The sequence below is a fragment of the Aulonocara stuartgranti genome (assembly GCF_965226115.1).
Source record: "Aulonocara stuartgranti genome assembly, chromosome: 3".
NCBI lineage: Eukaryota > Metazoa > Chordata > Actinopteri > Cichliformes > Cichlidae > Aulonocara > Aulonocara stuartgranti.
This window is the reverse complement of record NC_138941.1, coordinates 49,485,043-49,500,671: the sequence shown is the minus strand read 5'-3', so window position 1 is coordinate 49,500,671 and position 15,629 is coordinate 49,485,043. Positions and strand designations below refer to the sequence as shown.

Below are 15,629 nucleotides of genomic sequence, written 5' to 3'. Positions count from 1 at the left end.
TCCAGAACTCTTAAAATGAAGCTTTAATGTAACTGAACTAGATGCTATGGGGAAGAAAAGTATCAGAACTTCTATTTTTAAAAAGTGCAGACAAGTCAAAACACCAAAACCTGACACAGTGATTATTGGCATGGCGTTTGATGTAGTAGGAGATGATAATTTGATGTTCACTGAGTTCTTCCTGCCTTTTCCTTCAAAAATGAGACTATCCACATCAGGCTGATAATCATCACTGCTCTGACTGCTTTTCCAACGTTGATGTTCACTATATTCATGCAGTTGATTTTTTTTCACATCCCAGGATTGGATGACCAATCAGACGCCAGTAAAGATGGGCTAGTGTGTGGAGGAGGGTCACTCTCTTTAGGTTATATTAATCCATCGTTCCCCTGCTCCACTCAGAAGGACAGAGACTCAGGATGGCCCGGCCTCTGCAGCTCTTTGTCGTGGTCTCCTCCTTAATAGCGGCCTCTCTGTGTGATGTCTGTGTGGAAGCTGTTTTAGGAAGGCAGTTCACATTTCCAGAAAACTGCAGCAATGATGGAGGAAAACTGTTCCGGTGTGAGCCGCATGGGGAGGTGGAGGTGGCTGTTCTCCAGCAAGGTGTGTGGACACCTGCTCAAGGCTACGAAGACCGTATCAGTAACAATTCCTCCATTATCTTCTATCACGCATTTTACAATGATACCGGGGATTTTGTGTTAAAGTGTAGAGAAGGCGTGCAAATCAAAATGAAAGTTAAAGTTCTGCTTCCCTTTAACGTAACAGTCAAAGAGGGAGAAAATCCAACCTTCCCGTGCTTTTATCAACGTAACTGCAGCAAGTCCGAGACTGTGCAGTGTGTGAAAAACGGGAAGCAGAATTTCACCACAGACGAAGGAAACACGTGTGCTGATGGCCGACTCTATGTGTCACCTAAACGAGACTGTTGCCGAAACGTAACACGGGCTAAGAAGCAAGACGGAGGAGATTATCTTTGTTACATCCAGTGTGAAGGGAAACGGTTCGCATCTGTTGTGAGGCTAAAGGTCAACGGGACATCCACTCCACCGCCTGCGTCGGTGAGCATCCCTCCCTTTTACACATGAGATTGAAATGTGAACACCACAAACTCAAACTTGTGTCTGAGTTTAACTGAATATATGTTTCATGTTCTCTGAAATCTTGTCATTAGAAACCACAACAAGCCTGAGCTGCTGTCAGCTTGACAGAGGAGCAGTGCTGTGCTGTGCAACATCCACACACGATCCAGTCACACGGACCTCCCTGCTTCTCTTTAGCTCATCAGTGCCACCCGTTACACATATTTCTCATTTTTAGCGTCTAAAAACAACAAGTTAGAAGTGCCAGATTAGCTTGGAAACAATAAAGTTTTTCAGACTTATTATCATAAGAAATGTGTTCTAAGAGGACATTCATATCTCTTTATATTTTGTTCATTTCTTCCTTGATTTTTAGTTTATCATTAGTTTGCATGACTTTTACATTTTATCGATCTGCCTTTGTATTTCTACTCATCCTGTAACTCGTTGGTTTCTCCAGTGTCTTCTTTGGTGCCTTCAGTCTACATACAGTCCTTCTCTTTATATTAATAAATGAGTTTAAAAGCCTAAAGTGTGTACTTGTAGCATTACATAATTACATGTGTGTTTTCTGTAAAACACTATGTGTAACCAGACTTCATTATTATTATTTTTAGTTCCATCAGTTGACCATCATTTTGGTACGAGGCAGAAATGTGTCCTTATATTTATGGAGGCAGGAATATTATTCATTTCGCAATCGATGGTTTGGCATCATGTTCATTTATACAGAGAATCAAGAGCACAACTCAATTATTAGAACATTTCATTTATGCAGTAAAATCAGTTTATCTACAGGACTGAATGTAAACCACAACGGTTCAGCTGCGGAGCCGCATGCAGCTCTTTCATCCTTATACTGCGGCTCCGCGTGGCTTGGGAAAATAAATTATAAGTTTATTTTACTTGTGTTAGTTGTTTTTTAAAGTGTAGTTCTAAATTGGAAGATTATGTGATCTTGAAATACTAAGATAAAGTTATATTTTATTATTTTCGTCGTTCAAAATAAGTGTTACACTCGCGGAAAGCGGTATACCGGCCAAAACGCCATGTATTTTTCGAGATCTTCAACCCCAGGTAAGCCAAGTATGGAGAAATATAAGAGAACAAAAGTATCTGAAGAAAACGAATTCCCAGGCATCATTAAATTATCTTTAAAAGGTTAAATGATTCTACCAGTATGCCTAATTTGTGGAGAGAGACTGAGTAACAATAAAAAGCCAAATGTCGCAAGACATTTCCAAAATAAACACACAGCCTTCGCTGAAAAATATCGGGAGGGAGAAGAGGGGAAAAAAGTACTTTCAGAACTGATGCGGAAGGCTGATCTGAGAAAAATCAATTCAGTTGGATGAATTCTGCAAATTCAACTACATATGCAAGTTTTGTGGCCACAAAGGCAAGGTAAGCCGTTCACGGACAGAGAATATATGAAAGAATCACTCATTAAGATTTCAGAACACCTACCCTCGGACTTTGAAAGCAAGAGTGAAATTGTGTAGAAAATCTGAGAGCTGCCTCTGTGCGAAGACTGTCAAAGATGGATATTTTCTGCCGGGGGGAGGGGGCATCTGCAAGGCTATGCTTGATTGTTTAAGAGTAATAAATAAAAACAGTGTCAGTGGCTACTGATGGGGCACCAGTTATGGGTGGAGCGTACAGGGACTTTGTGGCCTTGATGCAGAAGTCACTGGAGCTGCCGACGTTTCATTGCATCCTGCACATAGACACACTGTGCACACAAACCTTCCCTCCAGAATGCACAGAGATCGTGAATGTTGTTCAGATTATCAATAAAATGATGGCAAAAGGTTTAAATTGCTGTCACTACTGTTCGCTAGATGAACTGGAGAGCGCGTACTCTGATCTCCTGCTGCATAACCGAGTCCGGTGGCTGTCCAGAGGAGAGGTGCTGAAATGCATTACTGCATGTCTGGGAGCTGAAACAGTCAGAATGGCTGGAAAAGCTGCATTTTATGGTGGACATGACAGCGAATCTGAACCAGCTGAATACAACATTCAGGGGAGAGGAGGCACATGCTGGAAGACGTGTCAGCGTTTGAGCGCAAACTGATTTACAGAGATTTACAGAGAGGCACAATGTCTTACTTCCCCTCTTTGCGGGAGTTCAAACCCCCTTAAAGAGTTTTGTTTGTTTGTTTGTTTGTTTGTTACAGGCTGGTCATTTTTAGGTTCTTTTTTAATTCTTCTACGTGTGCCAATGCTGGGCCATCCATCCTTTCCACATTTGCAACAGCTGCATTCTACAAGGACAGAAAACATGCCCATAAGTTCGATGTTTGGGAGATCACCTGTTGACAGAATTAATTTCCAACCATGTCATCTATAATTACAAATGATCGTTGACCTTAAAGGCACACAGCAAACATGCTGCATGACTTCCACGTCTACTGATTAAATTAATGCGACTGTGACTGTTTAATGTCAGAGGTAATCAGAGACATGTTGTTTTGTTGTATTTTATTTATTTATTTTGTATTTCTTTCATTTATACAATAGGGACAGTGCATGTATGTTGCATCGAAAGCTAACTTGAAGACCTTAAGAAATTCAGTGACTCCACAACAACAACAATTCACAAAGCTAACAGGCGAGGAAGTGTGAAACCCTCCGTGTCAGTATTCTGAGCAGTCTAAGTGCTTGGAAACCAGTGAGCACCACCCGACAAGCTGCTTTAACAACCAGCACCTTCTCACTCCTAAAGTGTAACTTTTTACGCTAGGTGACAAATCTTCATTATGTTAAGCGTCGGGAATGAGAACGGTCTCAAAAATCCACATTACTAGATTCAAAATATGCGCTCATCAATCAGGATCTATAACAGCAGTGCGTTGCACTTTTTTTTTTTTCAAATTCTTTATTGTCCCACAAGGGGAAATTAGTTTAGCAGCAGGATAAAACTAAACAGAACAATAATATAAAATAACAATGACAATAATAGTGATATTTGTATAACAGGGACGATACATGTCGTCTGCTTGTCCCAGGTGACTTTATGATTAGACCCTGCAGTACTGACTCATTCAGTGGATGAATAACAACAACTCCATTTACGAAGATGAAAGTTGAGGAAGCATTTAACACTTCAGGTGAGTAGACCACCCTAGATGTCTGTTAACCTGTGAGCCCCTGCCAACTAGCTGAACTCCTGGCCACATCATTTTTAACTAGAACAAACACAAATACAACATTATTTCTGACAGAGGAAATTTGTTTGAGTGTTCAGGAACAACAAGGCACAAGCCTGCCATGAACTGGAAACTGCTGGAACACCAGCGTCACCGTGGGTGCCCAAAGTGGTCTTTTGTTGGGGCAATTTCTTTAATTAATTTTTTTTTTAAATTTGTGTGTGCGTGCAGAGTCCTGTCTGTGCCCCTCAAGAATAACATTTAACTATTAATCACAGTTTTACTAAATAAAAGGATCTGTCTTGCATCAGTCACATGATGACCATTAACCAATGATCGCCCTTGACGGCAGAGCGTGCTGGTTATGAGCTGGGAACAAGGTCAAAAAGGCGCACAGGTGCATTTTTTGCTGTGTGTGCAACAGCGCGACAAACATTATCTGTCATTTTATTAACTGCACAAGTACTGCTGGTCATAGCTGCTAGCTAGTTTTATAGTAAGGCTTTTCCTGCCTTTCTGGAGGACTTATATTTTACAAAAAAAATCTAATATGCATATTCACATAATCATGGATTATTATAATTATGATATCTAAAAAACACAAACTGTATTTTAAAGAACATACATTAAGAAACAGATTATATTAGATTTAGATTTATATTTTAAATGTGACAGAATGCTTATTTTACAGCAGCAAAATTACTGTATCTCTACAGTTACATGTACAGAGTGGATAGTCAGACACGCATTTTTTATTTTTATTTTGTTGAGGAGTACTTGGTGAGGGCTAGTTCATTTAGGTTCAGCAGCTAACAAGATGGTGAATCGGTCAGGATACAGGAAGGAGGACAAGAGGCTTTCACTTTGCTGGATTGTCAGCGCCAGCTGTTTTATTGCCACCTATATGCTCAGTGTTGTCAGCAGTTTCCAGTCATGAACTTAACACTCTGAGCACCAACGTGAAGGATGGCAACTAGGAACACAGCTTACATGATGAGGTAAAACAGAACTAACATGGAAAAACAATCTCCCCTCCTGGAGTAGCAGCACTGTACCTCAAACTTCTGCCAACGTCATTTCCCACAACTCCACCCCACACAATATTGCAGAACATAGACATAAAATCTCAGAGCCTTTTAAACATATTTATTATTTATTTTTGTATTCTTTTTAATGTATTATTATAGCACCTCCCCTTATAATAAATAATAAGGGGAGGTTCCTTTATCAGCACTGTCCCACATAGCAAAATTGGTAAGGCCCAGATCTGGCCCACACAATGTGCTTACACGTGGCCCACATACCACAAAGAATGACAGCCCTTTGGTGGCCCAGATCTGATTCGCCAGAGGTCGCCCACACATGGGCCAGCACAAGGCCAGTAGTAGACAAGCTGGTGATCCTGTGCTGGCCCATGTGTGGGCCACCAAAGGGCCGTCATTCCCTGCAGTATGTGGGCCATGTGTAAGTTTTGTGTCAGCCTAATGTGTACCATAATCAAGCCACGTAATAAAAACATGTGCATAATAGTGTAAAGGTAACATGACAAAACTCTGGCCAGATTCTTGTATACCGCTTTCCTACTCTCCCGGATTACTCAAAGTACTCCGTACAACATGCCACGTTCACCAATCACACACTTTCTCTAAACCGAGTGCTTCCTAACTACATTCATAAACATTCACACTTGACATGCAGACTGTAGGAATCAGTCTGCTTGTCACCTTCCGATCAGTAGGTGACCTGCTCTACCTCCTGATCTACAGCCAACCAGTGGGAAACATGAGTAAAACCTCACTAGGTTTTGGATTAAGTGTACACTCACAAACCTGTCAAACCTGCATTTGAAACGTTGGCTACCATGGCAGTATAGTATTGCAACATGGCATTTGGGTCTTCTAACTAAAATAGGAAAATAGGAACATAAATAGTGAATCATTGCCAGACCTGGCCCACATCTGGTTGACATACACTCAGCCATGACACCGGTCAGTCAGAAGTGCCAGCTTGATGCCAGATCTGGGCAAGACCTATTTTCTATGAGCCTGGGCCACACACACACCAAACCACAATCGAGCCAGATATGGCATGCCATCGCATAAACAGTGCCATCTACGGCAGGCTTGGCCCATATCTGGATGATATACCACTTATCATGCCAGAAGTCAGCCAGCAGTGCCAGCTTGATACCAGATCCGCGCCAGACCTGCTTGCTATATGAGATGATGCAAACTTGTGCCTACAGTATACAGTTTTCTAAAGAAGGTCTAAAATGTCACTGAGTGTGCGTGCATAAGTTTTATGTATATAGATTTATTTTACTTATTACTCATGATTTAACACAGTCCAGACATTCCTCGTATGTCATGGCTGTGTGCAGGTAGGCAGGAAGAGAGGACCCAAAATGCAGGACTCACGGAGGCAAACGTAACTCAAAATCCTCAGCTTTATTACTGGAAAGCAACTAAACAAAAAAAACTAAACTAAACTGAGAATACACAACAAACTAAACATGCAGGCAGGCTGGCAAAAGGAACACAGTGAAATTTGGAAAAGGAGGAAAAGAGGAAAAAACAGAGCTTATATACACAGGGGAGTAATCATGGAACAGGAAACACGAAGAAGACACAGCTGGGAGAGATTAAGGCTTACGAGACAGAGGGGATGTAAAACTGAACACACTGACATCAGACAGGAACCTTCAAAGTAAAACAGGGAACAAGAAACAATTTACAAAGACGCAGACTGACACTGAACTAAATCTAGAATAATAATCAAAATAGCACAACTAAAGAACCAGAACATAAATCATGATACAGAAATATACCAAAATACAAGAAACTGAAAAAGCTGGGTCAAAATGACCCAGAACCGTGACAGTGTAAGGATGTTTCTATAACATTTTCTATCCTTATTTTATTACGGATGAGGTGCAAGAGTTTTTAAATGTGGGTAATTAAATAATAGATTCATGCAATACCAAATTCTGTGTTGTGGATCAGCACCATGATGGAAACTTGTGGCCATAATATATACAGTATTCTGAAGAAGGTCTAAAATGTCACTGTGTGTGCATGTGTGTGTTTTATGTATATGCATTTTTTAAATTATTACTCATGATATAACATTGTCCAGACATGGCTGGTAAGGACATGAGGAGCAAACAGTGGGAGCTGTGTGAGGCTACTAAAGGCAGTGGATCCCTCAGCAGCTGGCTGCCGGCGGAGCTCCCGGGCACGTCACTGCAACCCCCCCTGGCTTCTGCTCCGCGGCTGCTGAGTGAGCCCTCATCTGGGACTCTCCTCAGCTCTTTCTGGGATAGTGGCGCGAATGCCCCTCTGTTGGTCTTCCTTGGTCTCTTGTGTTCTGGGGGCCTCTGGATGTCTGGAGTTTTGATCTCCTCCATACCTGCTTCATGCCCTGGTGGACAGGGCTGTGGCTCCCCACACCCTCTAGCAGATCATTACATGAAGGAACCTTTTAAAAACAAGCGCGTTCATGCTCACAGGTGTACACTCTCTTGGCTGCTACCTCAAAGCACATGGTGCGCTGTCGATCTTGTGTACTGCACAATAACATTTAATATTTAGTATCTACTGTTATCTACTGCTAGCTAGTTTATTGTAATGGTGTTGTATTTATTATGTTGCTCTTTTTTGTTTGTTTTCTCTTCTGTTTTGTTTTTTCTCCATACAGGTGATCCAGGTGTTTTGTTTGCTTTTCTTTCTTTCTTCCCCCCTTTCTCACCGTCTCTTCTCCCCTCAATTTTTTTTCTCTCCCTCTCTTTCTTTCATTCTTTCTCCCTTTCTCCATGTCTGTCCCATCTGTAACAACCGAAAATAAAATAAAATAAATACATAATTATAATAAAGGTCAATCAAATGGACCAATATGGCGAGGCCATGAAGATCCCCTTGGTAAAGTAAATCCGCTTGGCATCTTTCTTGGCCTTAAGACAACAATTCTGATGGCTAAAGATCCAAACGGGACAGGCAGAAAAAAAAAAGCAGCTGGATTACAAAGAGCACAGATAACATTAACACGCGTACCAGTTGTTGGAGAGGTATTCCAGTATAAAAAAAATAATGATAAGCACAACTGGAATGTTTTGTTTCTATAACATTTTTCTGTCATCATATTATTATAGATTAAGTGCAAGAGTTGTTAAGTGTGGATAATTACATAATAGTTTATTGCAATAGCAAGTTGTGCCTTGTTCTCAGATGTGCAGCAAGTTGAGAGTGAAAGATAAAATGAGGAAATAGAAGGGGAAGAGAGGCAAAGAATGATTCACAGGCAGAGCCGAGTTTATTTCTCACAGTTTTTTGTTGCCTTATGGTTCCAAGCGCTGTTACCAATCTTTGCATCAGAATCAGAATCAGAATCAGAATCAGAAAGGGTTTTATTGCCAAATGTTGAGCGGGTTTACAACATTAGGAAATTGCTGCGGTGCTTCAGTGCAAACATACTGTTATAAATTAAGCTTAAATAGACATGAAAATAAAAATGAGAATAAGAATTAAAAGTGCTAAGTAGATAGATAGATATATACATGACATGAGTGCAGGTGGTGATCAGTGCCAAACATGGAATGATGCAGTGAACACAGCGTAGGGTCATGTGTTAGTGGTGGGAACAGTCATACGGTTATTGTTCATGTGTCCAACAGCAGAGGGGAAGAAACTGTTCTTATGGCGAGAGGTTCTGGTGCGAATGGACCGGAGCCTCCTGCCTGAGGGGAGCAGGTCAAACAGACTGTGTCCAGGGTGAGAAGGGTATATATACATTTTGTTATATATAATTGTCATGACATTTATGCCGATGATGAATGGATGTAAACTCCTGACTCCACATGTAGAGGTCAAAGGTCTATCTCATCCTGGTTGTTGCTCTCTTTTTCATTAAAGATGTTTCTGTCTGTGTATAGGACTCCACTAAGTAGGGGATTGAGTCACTATTTCTCATTCAGTCTCCTGCTCAGTCACACTTGGTGGCACCTGGAACCTTTAAAAGGTTTAAAAGGTCTTTTGGAGGCCTGAAGACTCTTTTGTCCTCAACACAATGATAATAAATTTAACTACTCAACGCAGACTGTTGCATTCATTAACTATAAGCTTCAGCCTCTTACAGATCTATGAAGAAATCATAAAAATTGATTATTAGCTGTTGCTATAACCAAGCTATACCTTCTTTCTCAGGGCAGACCTTCAACTGTACCAAGTGAAGAGCTGCCAAGAAGAAGAAGACACAAATAAATCAGCAAGTCAAAAGTCAGAAAGAAATCTCTGTATGTGTGTATTTTATCTTTACACTGTAAGTTAGCAGTGTGCAGATATCTGCTGTTTATTTTGCCATGAAGACTTTCATTACACAGTGAAATAAAGGTTTGGGTTTGGACTTTGGTACTAAAAGTAATGCACTACAAAAAGCTATTTCTATTCATTTTTATAGGCAGTATAACATCAGAAGGCTTGGCAGGGCAATTTTTAGAGATGTGCTTTTCTCCTGATTATAAATGATTGGTCATTTAGTGGACTGTTTCGGACACTGTCTCCTCTGCTCTCTTCATGCATGTACACCCTTGGTCTTCTCTCTCCAGCCCCAAAAGAACTTGAGAGTAAAAACAATCACAGATGTCACAGCTGCTGTTATGATGATTGTGATCCATATCCAGTGGTAGGACTCCTGCAGACGGCAAGAAAACATGAAACTCGGTGTTAGTCAGTGCAGTTTGTTTAAACTTTAAATGCCTTTCAGTTTACAGCAAATCAAAGATCACACAGTTTACAGCAAAACATCAAGATGAAATGTTCATGTGCAATCTGTGATCTGACTAGAAAAAAAGGGGTTAATCCCAGTTTAAGCCACAAAATCACCTGTAGGTGCCTGTTATCTTGTTAAATTCCTGAATGACATAGTTAAAACCTGAACTGTGAGTCTTTGCTGCCAGGACAGAGATCAGTGTTGTTGTAATTACCGTTGTCACAGCAGAGTCGCCCTGAGACAATAACATTAGTGGTAAAATTATTCACACTCAGAAAGTCATCAAGGCATCAAATGCAGATGTTGTATTTAAAGCGTTTCTGCTCTAAATCAATCGGTTTGCAAGACAGAGCAGGGTGTGGTGCACTTACCGGTGGTTTGCGCACTCGCAGGCGGACAGCAGAGCGGTGTTTCTCGGCCTTCTCTATATCACAGTAATAAACTCCTCCGTCTTGTTGCTGAGCTCCCTTTATGGTGAGGGACAGGTCTGCCCGTCGGTCCCAGTCAGATGGTATCGATACCCGGCTTCTGTTAAAGTCATCCCCGTATGTGATTTCCCCTGTCCGACCATTCAGCTCCAGCAGTACTTCCCCGTTTCTCCTCCAGCGCGCAGACTTCACCGACTGGCCCGCTGTGACGGAGCGACACGGGAGGATGGCATCCCCACCCTGGGATACAGCAACTTCAGAGGGCACAAATACCTCCAGCTTGTAAGCTTCCAAGTGTTTCCTGTTGCAGGTAAACTCATAATGTCCGTTGTCATTGAAGTTAGCATTTGTTAAGATTAACCAATCGCGTCCTACGACCACACGGTCAGTGTAATCTCGTCCTGGCTTCCAGTAACCATTTAGAGATGCGATGAGCTGAGTGCTGGCATCATCCAGCCGCTGATACAGTGTGCCCTCTCCCTTCCTGCACTCCTCTGAGAGCGGAAACTCGACATCTGCCCCCACAGTGGTTTGGATCAGTGCTCCCAACCCCTCACAGATAAAAAGAAGAAAGAACACAAACACTGATGAAAGGCTCATCCTGACGATATGACAGTGAAGTGTTTCCGTTATCAATCTTCTGCGTTATCGCGAAGCTCCGTTAGGTTTAGAAACTGAGAGAAAGGCTTGCTACATGCGCATGAACTGATGTGATGTCAGGGTCCGCCCAACCGGCATACACCAGCATTGTAAATGGCGCTAGCCTAAATAGATTTCTGCCCCGTGTAACTGAAGCTGGCAATAAGACGTAACACAAGGTGCTAATATTAACAAACATATTCTGATCATCACTTTCTGTTCAGTGATGCTATAAACACTGTAGACAATACTACCAGTACTACTACTAATAATAATAATAATAATAATAATAATCGTAATAATCGTAATAATTTGTTATCATGAATTTACGTGGGAAAAATTACGGTGAGCCAACTTTTAAAATGTGTTGGCCAGACTTGACTGGAGGAGCCTGCAGTGCGAGACTTCCGATGCTCTATTGGGTTTTTACAGTACTATGAGGTCATTGATACGACTGGGTCTGATTAATCAAGAACGCATACGTTTAACACCCCATTAGAGCAAAAAAAAAAAAAAGGGTCATATGACTTCTGCTAATGTGTTGGTGACTGAGGCTCAGGAGGTCAGCAGATTGTCTACTAATCGGAAAGCAGTAGCGGTTTTTGATATGGGCGACGTGGGCGGTGGCCCAGGGTGGCATCCAGGTGGGGGCGCATTACGAGCAAAAAAAAGTTGTTCGCACACATGCTGCCCGACATCATGCCAGCGAATTGTGGGGATGGAATAGGCACCGGTCGGTTTTGCGAGGAGTAAGGGCGTCTCCGTGTGCGAGGTGCGCCTGCTGCTTGCGGCACAGGGAGGACAGGGCGGGCACCAGGGGGAGGCTGGGTGGCTGAAGCAGCATCTTATAACTAGCTCGCAAAATAAATAAAAAAACACCAGAAATTATGATAAAAACTTATAATTTGCACTTAATGTGCCCTTGCATTGTATGTTTTTCTAAATTCTTTATGCGTGAGCAGCTCGAGAGTCCTCGGTGCACCTGCTCGCTGCTGAAGTCAAAGTAAACTTTATTGTCATCTCCGCTACAGTCCAGTATATAGAGAGACGAGACGACGAGGCTCCAGTTACAGCAGTGCAAGTAAACATTAAATATAAGAAGAGTAAGAAAATAAATATACACTTTACGACTAGAGGTAAAGGGATTAAGAACAATTAATAATTTACAGTTTGATGATTTAAAGTCTCACACACAACCTGTCGACAGGGTAGGGGGGCTGGCTGCTTCCAAATAGAGCACATTTCATTCATAATGTTGTAAATCCAAGCCCATTGTGTATTCATGATTTGAATCCTGGGTTGTGCGAAATCCCAGAAATACACCTTAGACAAAGTGAATCTGTGAACTAAGGTGTAGGTCTAGGTTATGTTGTAGTGATCATCGGGTTGGGGGATGGGTGTTCATACTGGAGTGCAAAATTAAAACCAGTGGAAGATGGACAAGAAAAGTTCAAAGTCATCAGGTGCTCAGTTTAGAAAAAAGAGAAAAGAAGAGGAGGAGAAACGAGCAAAACATAGAGGCAAGCAGATGTGTGATTGGATTATGGCAGGTCATCCTGAAACAATCAGAATCAGAATACTTTATTAATCCCTAAGGAAATAATGTGGGTTACAGTTGCTCCAAGAAGAAATGGTAAAAATAGTAACAGTAACAGACTAAACTCCAAACAATACATTATTATGGCCACAGGCAGGAGTGTTGAGATGTAATTATTTGAAGTGCCTCAATAATGCTATGCTTTTTATTAATAAGTGCTATAAAGTTATATAATGTAGTATTAAGTGGACACAGCCCAGAAAAATAAAGGCATTAGACTACGTGTCGTTGCGGGGTAGAATGCTGTAGACTCTCACTCACACTTGTCTGGGAAAAAGTACATAACACGGGACCATTTTCTAGTGGAAAGTTACTGGATCACTGTTGTTTAGACTAGAATAAGAGAGCTGGTAATAAAACTGTTAAGCTTGCGTCACCATTTTGAGATCAGCGGCACTGTGTCATGCAGGACGCATCTCCCTTCTAGAAGTAAATTTGTGATAGAATAAAGTGTGAAATGGCCTATGAACAGTGTGTCTTCCATCGGATGCCTCTGAGGAATCAAAAGAACTCGGTGAAGTGTTGATATTTAACAAATGACTTCCTGCGTCGGTCAGTGTTGCTTTTTGGTAATCTCAGTCTCTCACTGAACGTGCTCCTGTGCAACACGGGAAAGCCCCTGACAGAAAGTGAGCCTTGAGCGAACAAACAACCTTTATTTGTCACATACACAATCATACAGAGTACAACATGTAGTGAAATGAAATGAACAGGAGAAGCGAGGAGAAAATAAGAACTCCCCCCAGACTGAGCTCCAACAGGGAAATCAGTCTGAGAACAGAAAAAAAACACCTCAGCACATAGCACATGAATCGTCACATCTCACAACATAGCGTTTGGAGGGGGGGGAGTGAAGGTCTGTAACAGTGTACACGCGTGTGTGAATTCCATGTTTAGCCGAGAGAAAGTGTCTCTTCACCTGGTTAGGCAAAAGTCAATCTTTGGTGAATGCAGGTGGCCTGGAAGGAAGATCGTCACAACAACAGTCTTGTTATCAGAATTGTTATTCCTGTCAGCTTTGGCCGCGAGCATCCAGCTGGTGCCAGGGCAGCTGCATGAGACGAAGATGGTAGTTGTTTTGGTTAGTGCAAACAAACTGCATCCAATTTTAACATTGATCTAATGTCCATCACTGGTCATCAGGTCTCTCAATTCCCAATTGCTGTGAGCAGTTGGGTTGAGAGAAGAAAGACAATAAAAGACGTGCTGTGGAAGAGAGCCAGAGATTAATAGCAAGTATGATTCAATGCAGAGAGGTCTGTTAACACATAGTGAGTGAGAAAAGTGACTGAAGAAGAAATACCCAATGCATCTTGGGAATCCCTCAGCAATGATCTTAGCAATCTGAGGCCCCACATCAGGTCAAAGCTGTACTGATCTGTTGTTCTCACTGCTTTTTTGATTGATTGATTGATTGAATCTTTATTTTGAACATGTTGAAAAAGTACAACAAAATAGAATTAAAAGAGACAAATGAACAAAGCAAAACAAAAGGAAAACGAGCAACCACAACTCCAAATAACGTTCATGTTCAAAAAGGAGCAGGAAGAAGCATAAGCTTAGTTAATCCCACCCCTTTTCTACTATCTAGTATCAATAGACTACAGAAATACCTCCTTGCAATTACATTATATGTTATGTGTAATTTTTTTTTTTTTTATGGTCTTGTTACTGCTTGTTTTTTTTCTATGTTTTGGTCCAAAGCTGAGCTCGGCTCTAAGCTGGTTCACATGTCTGTGCTCCCTCTCTGCAGGTGCTGTATTCAGCTGACACAATGATGCTGCTCATCTTCATCTTCAGCTATGTAGTTGGAGAGGCAGCAGAGGTGGAGGCTGAGGATGGTGTGGCTCATCAGGTGTGTTTGGCTGCTAAGAAACAGACATGTATCTCATTCTTGTAGTCTTCACAGCACCAGTATGAACATTTTCTGTCCAGTTTAAACATTTTTGTATTGAGATTGTGTCAGCTTCCAAAAGGACAAAAAACAAACTAAAAACCAGCAACAAACAACTTAAACATAAACAATCACAAAGAAAGAACAATACAGTATCCACATCTGAACCAAAGAGTAAAACAGTGAAATGTGGATTATTAAATATTAGGTCTCTCCCCTCCAGGATGATCTGATTTCCTCGTGTTGGTGTTGTTCCCAGACCATCATGAAAATGTTGTTCCAGGTTCAACATTGCAAGTGACCAATCACATTGTTGTGACGTTATTCCTTTGCGCGCCAAGCCATTCGTGCATTTATGAAATTCCAATGTTGCAATGACAATATCAATTCTTAAAGGGTTACGGTTAGGGTTAGGGTTAGGGTCAGGGTCCGTTGATCGGCGGACAGAGGCGGTTTCACGCAGCTTAAGTACAGTGTTTTGTTTTACGCCGGTTTTTCCCGAAGTTGCAAAAGTATGACGTCACAACATTCTGATTGGTCACTTGCAATGTTGATCCTGGAACAACATTTAGTATGATGATCTGGGAACAACACCAACACGAAGAAATCAGATCAACCCTCTCCTCCAAGTCTCTGTTAGTACATGACTTAATAATTGATCAACAAATTGATTTACTCTGCCTTACAGAAACCTGGTTGCAGCAGGATGATTATGTTAGTTTAAATGAATCAACACCCCCGAGTCATTCTAACTACCAGAAATCTCGAAGCACAGGCCAAGGGGGAGGTGTGGCAGCAATTTTTCACACCAGCCTATTAATTAATGAAAGACCAAGACAGACTTTTAATTCATTTGAAAGCCTGATGCTTAACATTGTCCACCCCAGCTGTAAAACTCAGAAACCAGTCTTACTTGTTATCATCTATCGTCCACCTGGGCCTTACACAGAGTTTCTGTCTGATTTCTCAGACTTTATATCTAATTTAGTTCTGAGCTCAGATAAAATAATTATTGTGGGTGATTTTAACATCCATGTAGATGCTAAAAATGACAGCCTCAACATGGCATTTAATCTG

The 15,629-nt window shown here is 41.4% G+C and overlaps 1 protein-coding gene across 1 annotated transcript; it reads right to left on the bottom strand.

Moving 5' to 3' along the window:
• Positions 1-8,615: 8,615 nt before the first annotated feature.
• LOC309703280 (uncharacterized protein) lies at positions 8,616-11,224 on the bottom strand. Its single transcript, XM_082528035.1, has 2 exons — positions 10,366-11,224; positions 8,616-9,916 (listed from the first exon to the last, which is right to left on the bottom strand). The coding sequence occupies exons 1-2, from the start codon at positions 11,020-11,022 to the stop codon at positions 9,797-9,799; spliced, it is 777 nt and encodes a 258-aa protein (XP_082384161.1). The 5' UTR covers positions 11,023-11,224; the 3' UTR covers positions 8,616-9,796.
• Positions 11,225-15,629: the final 4,405 nt, after the last annotated feature.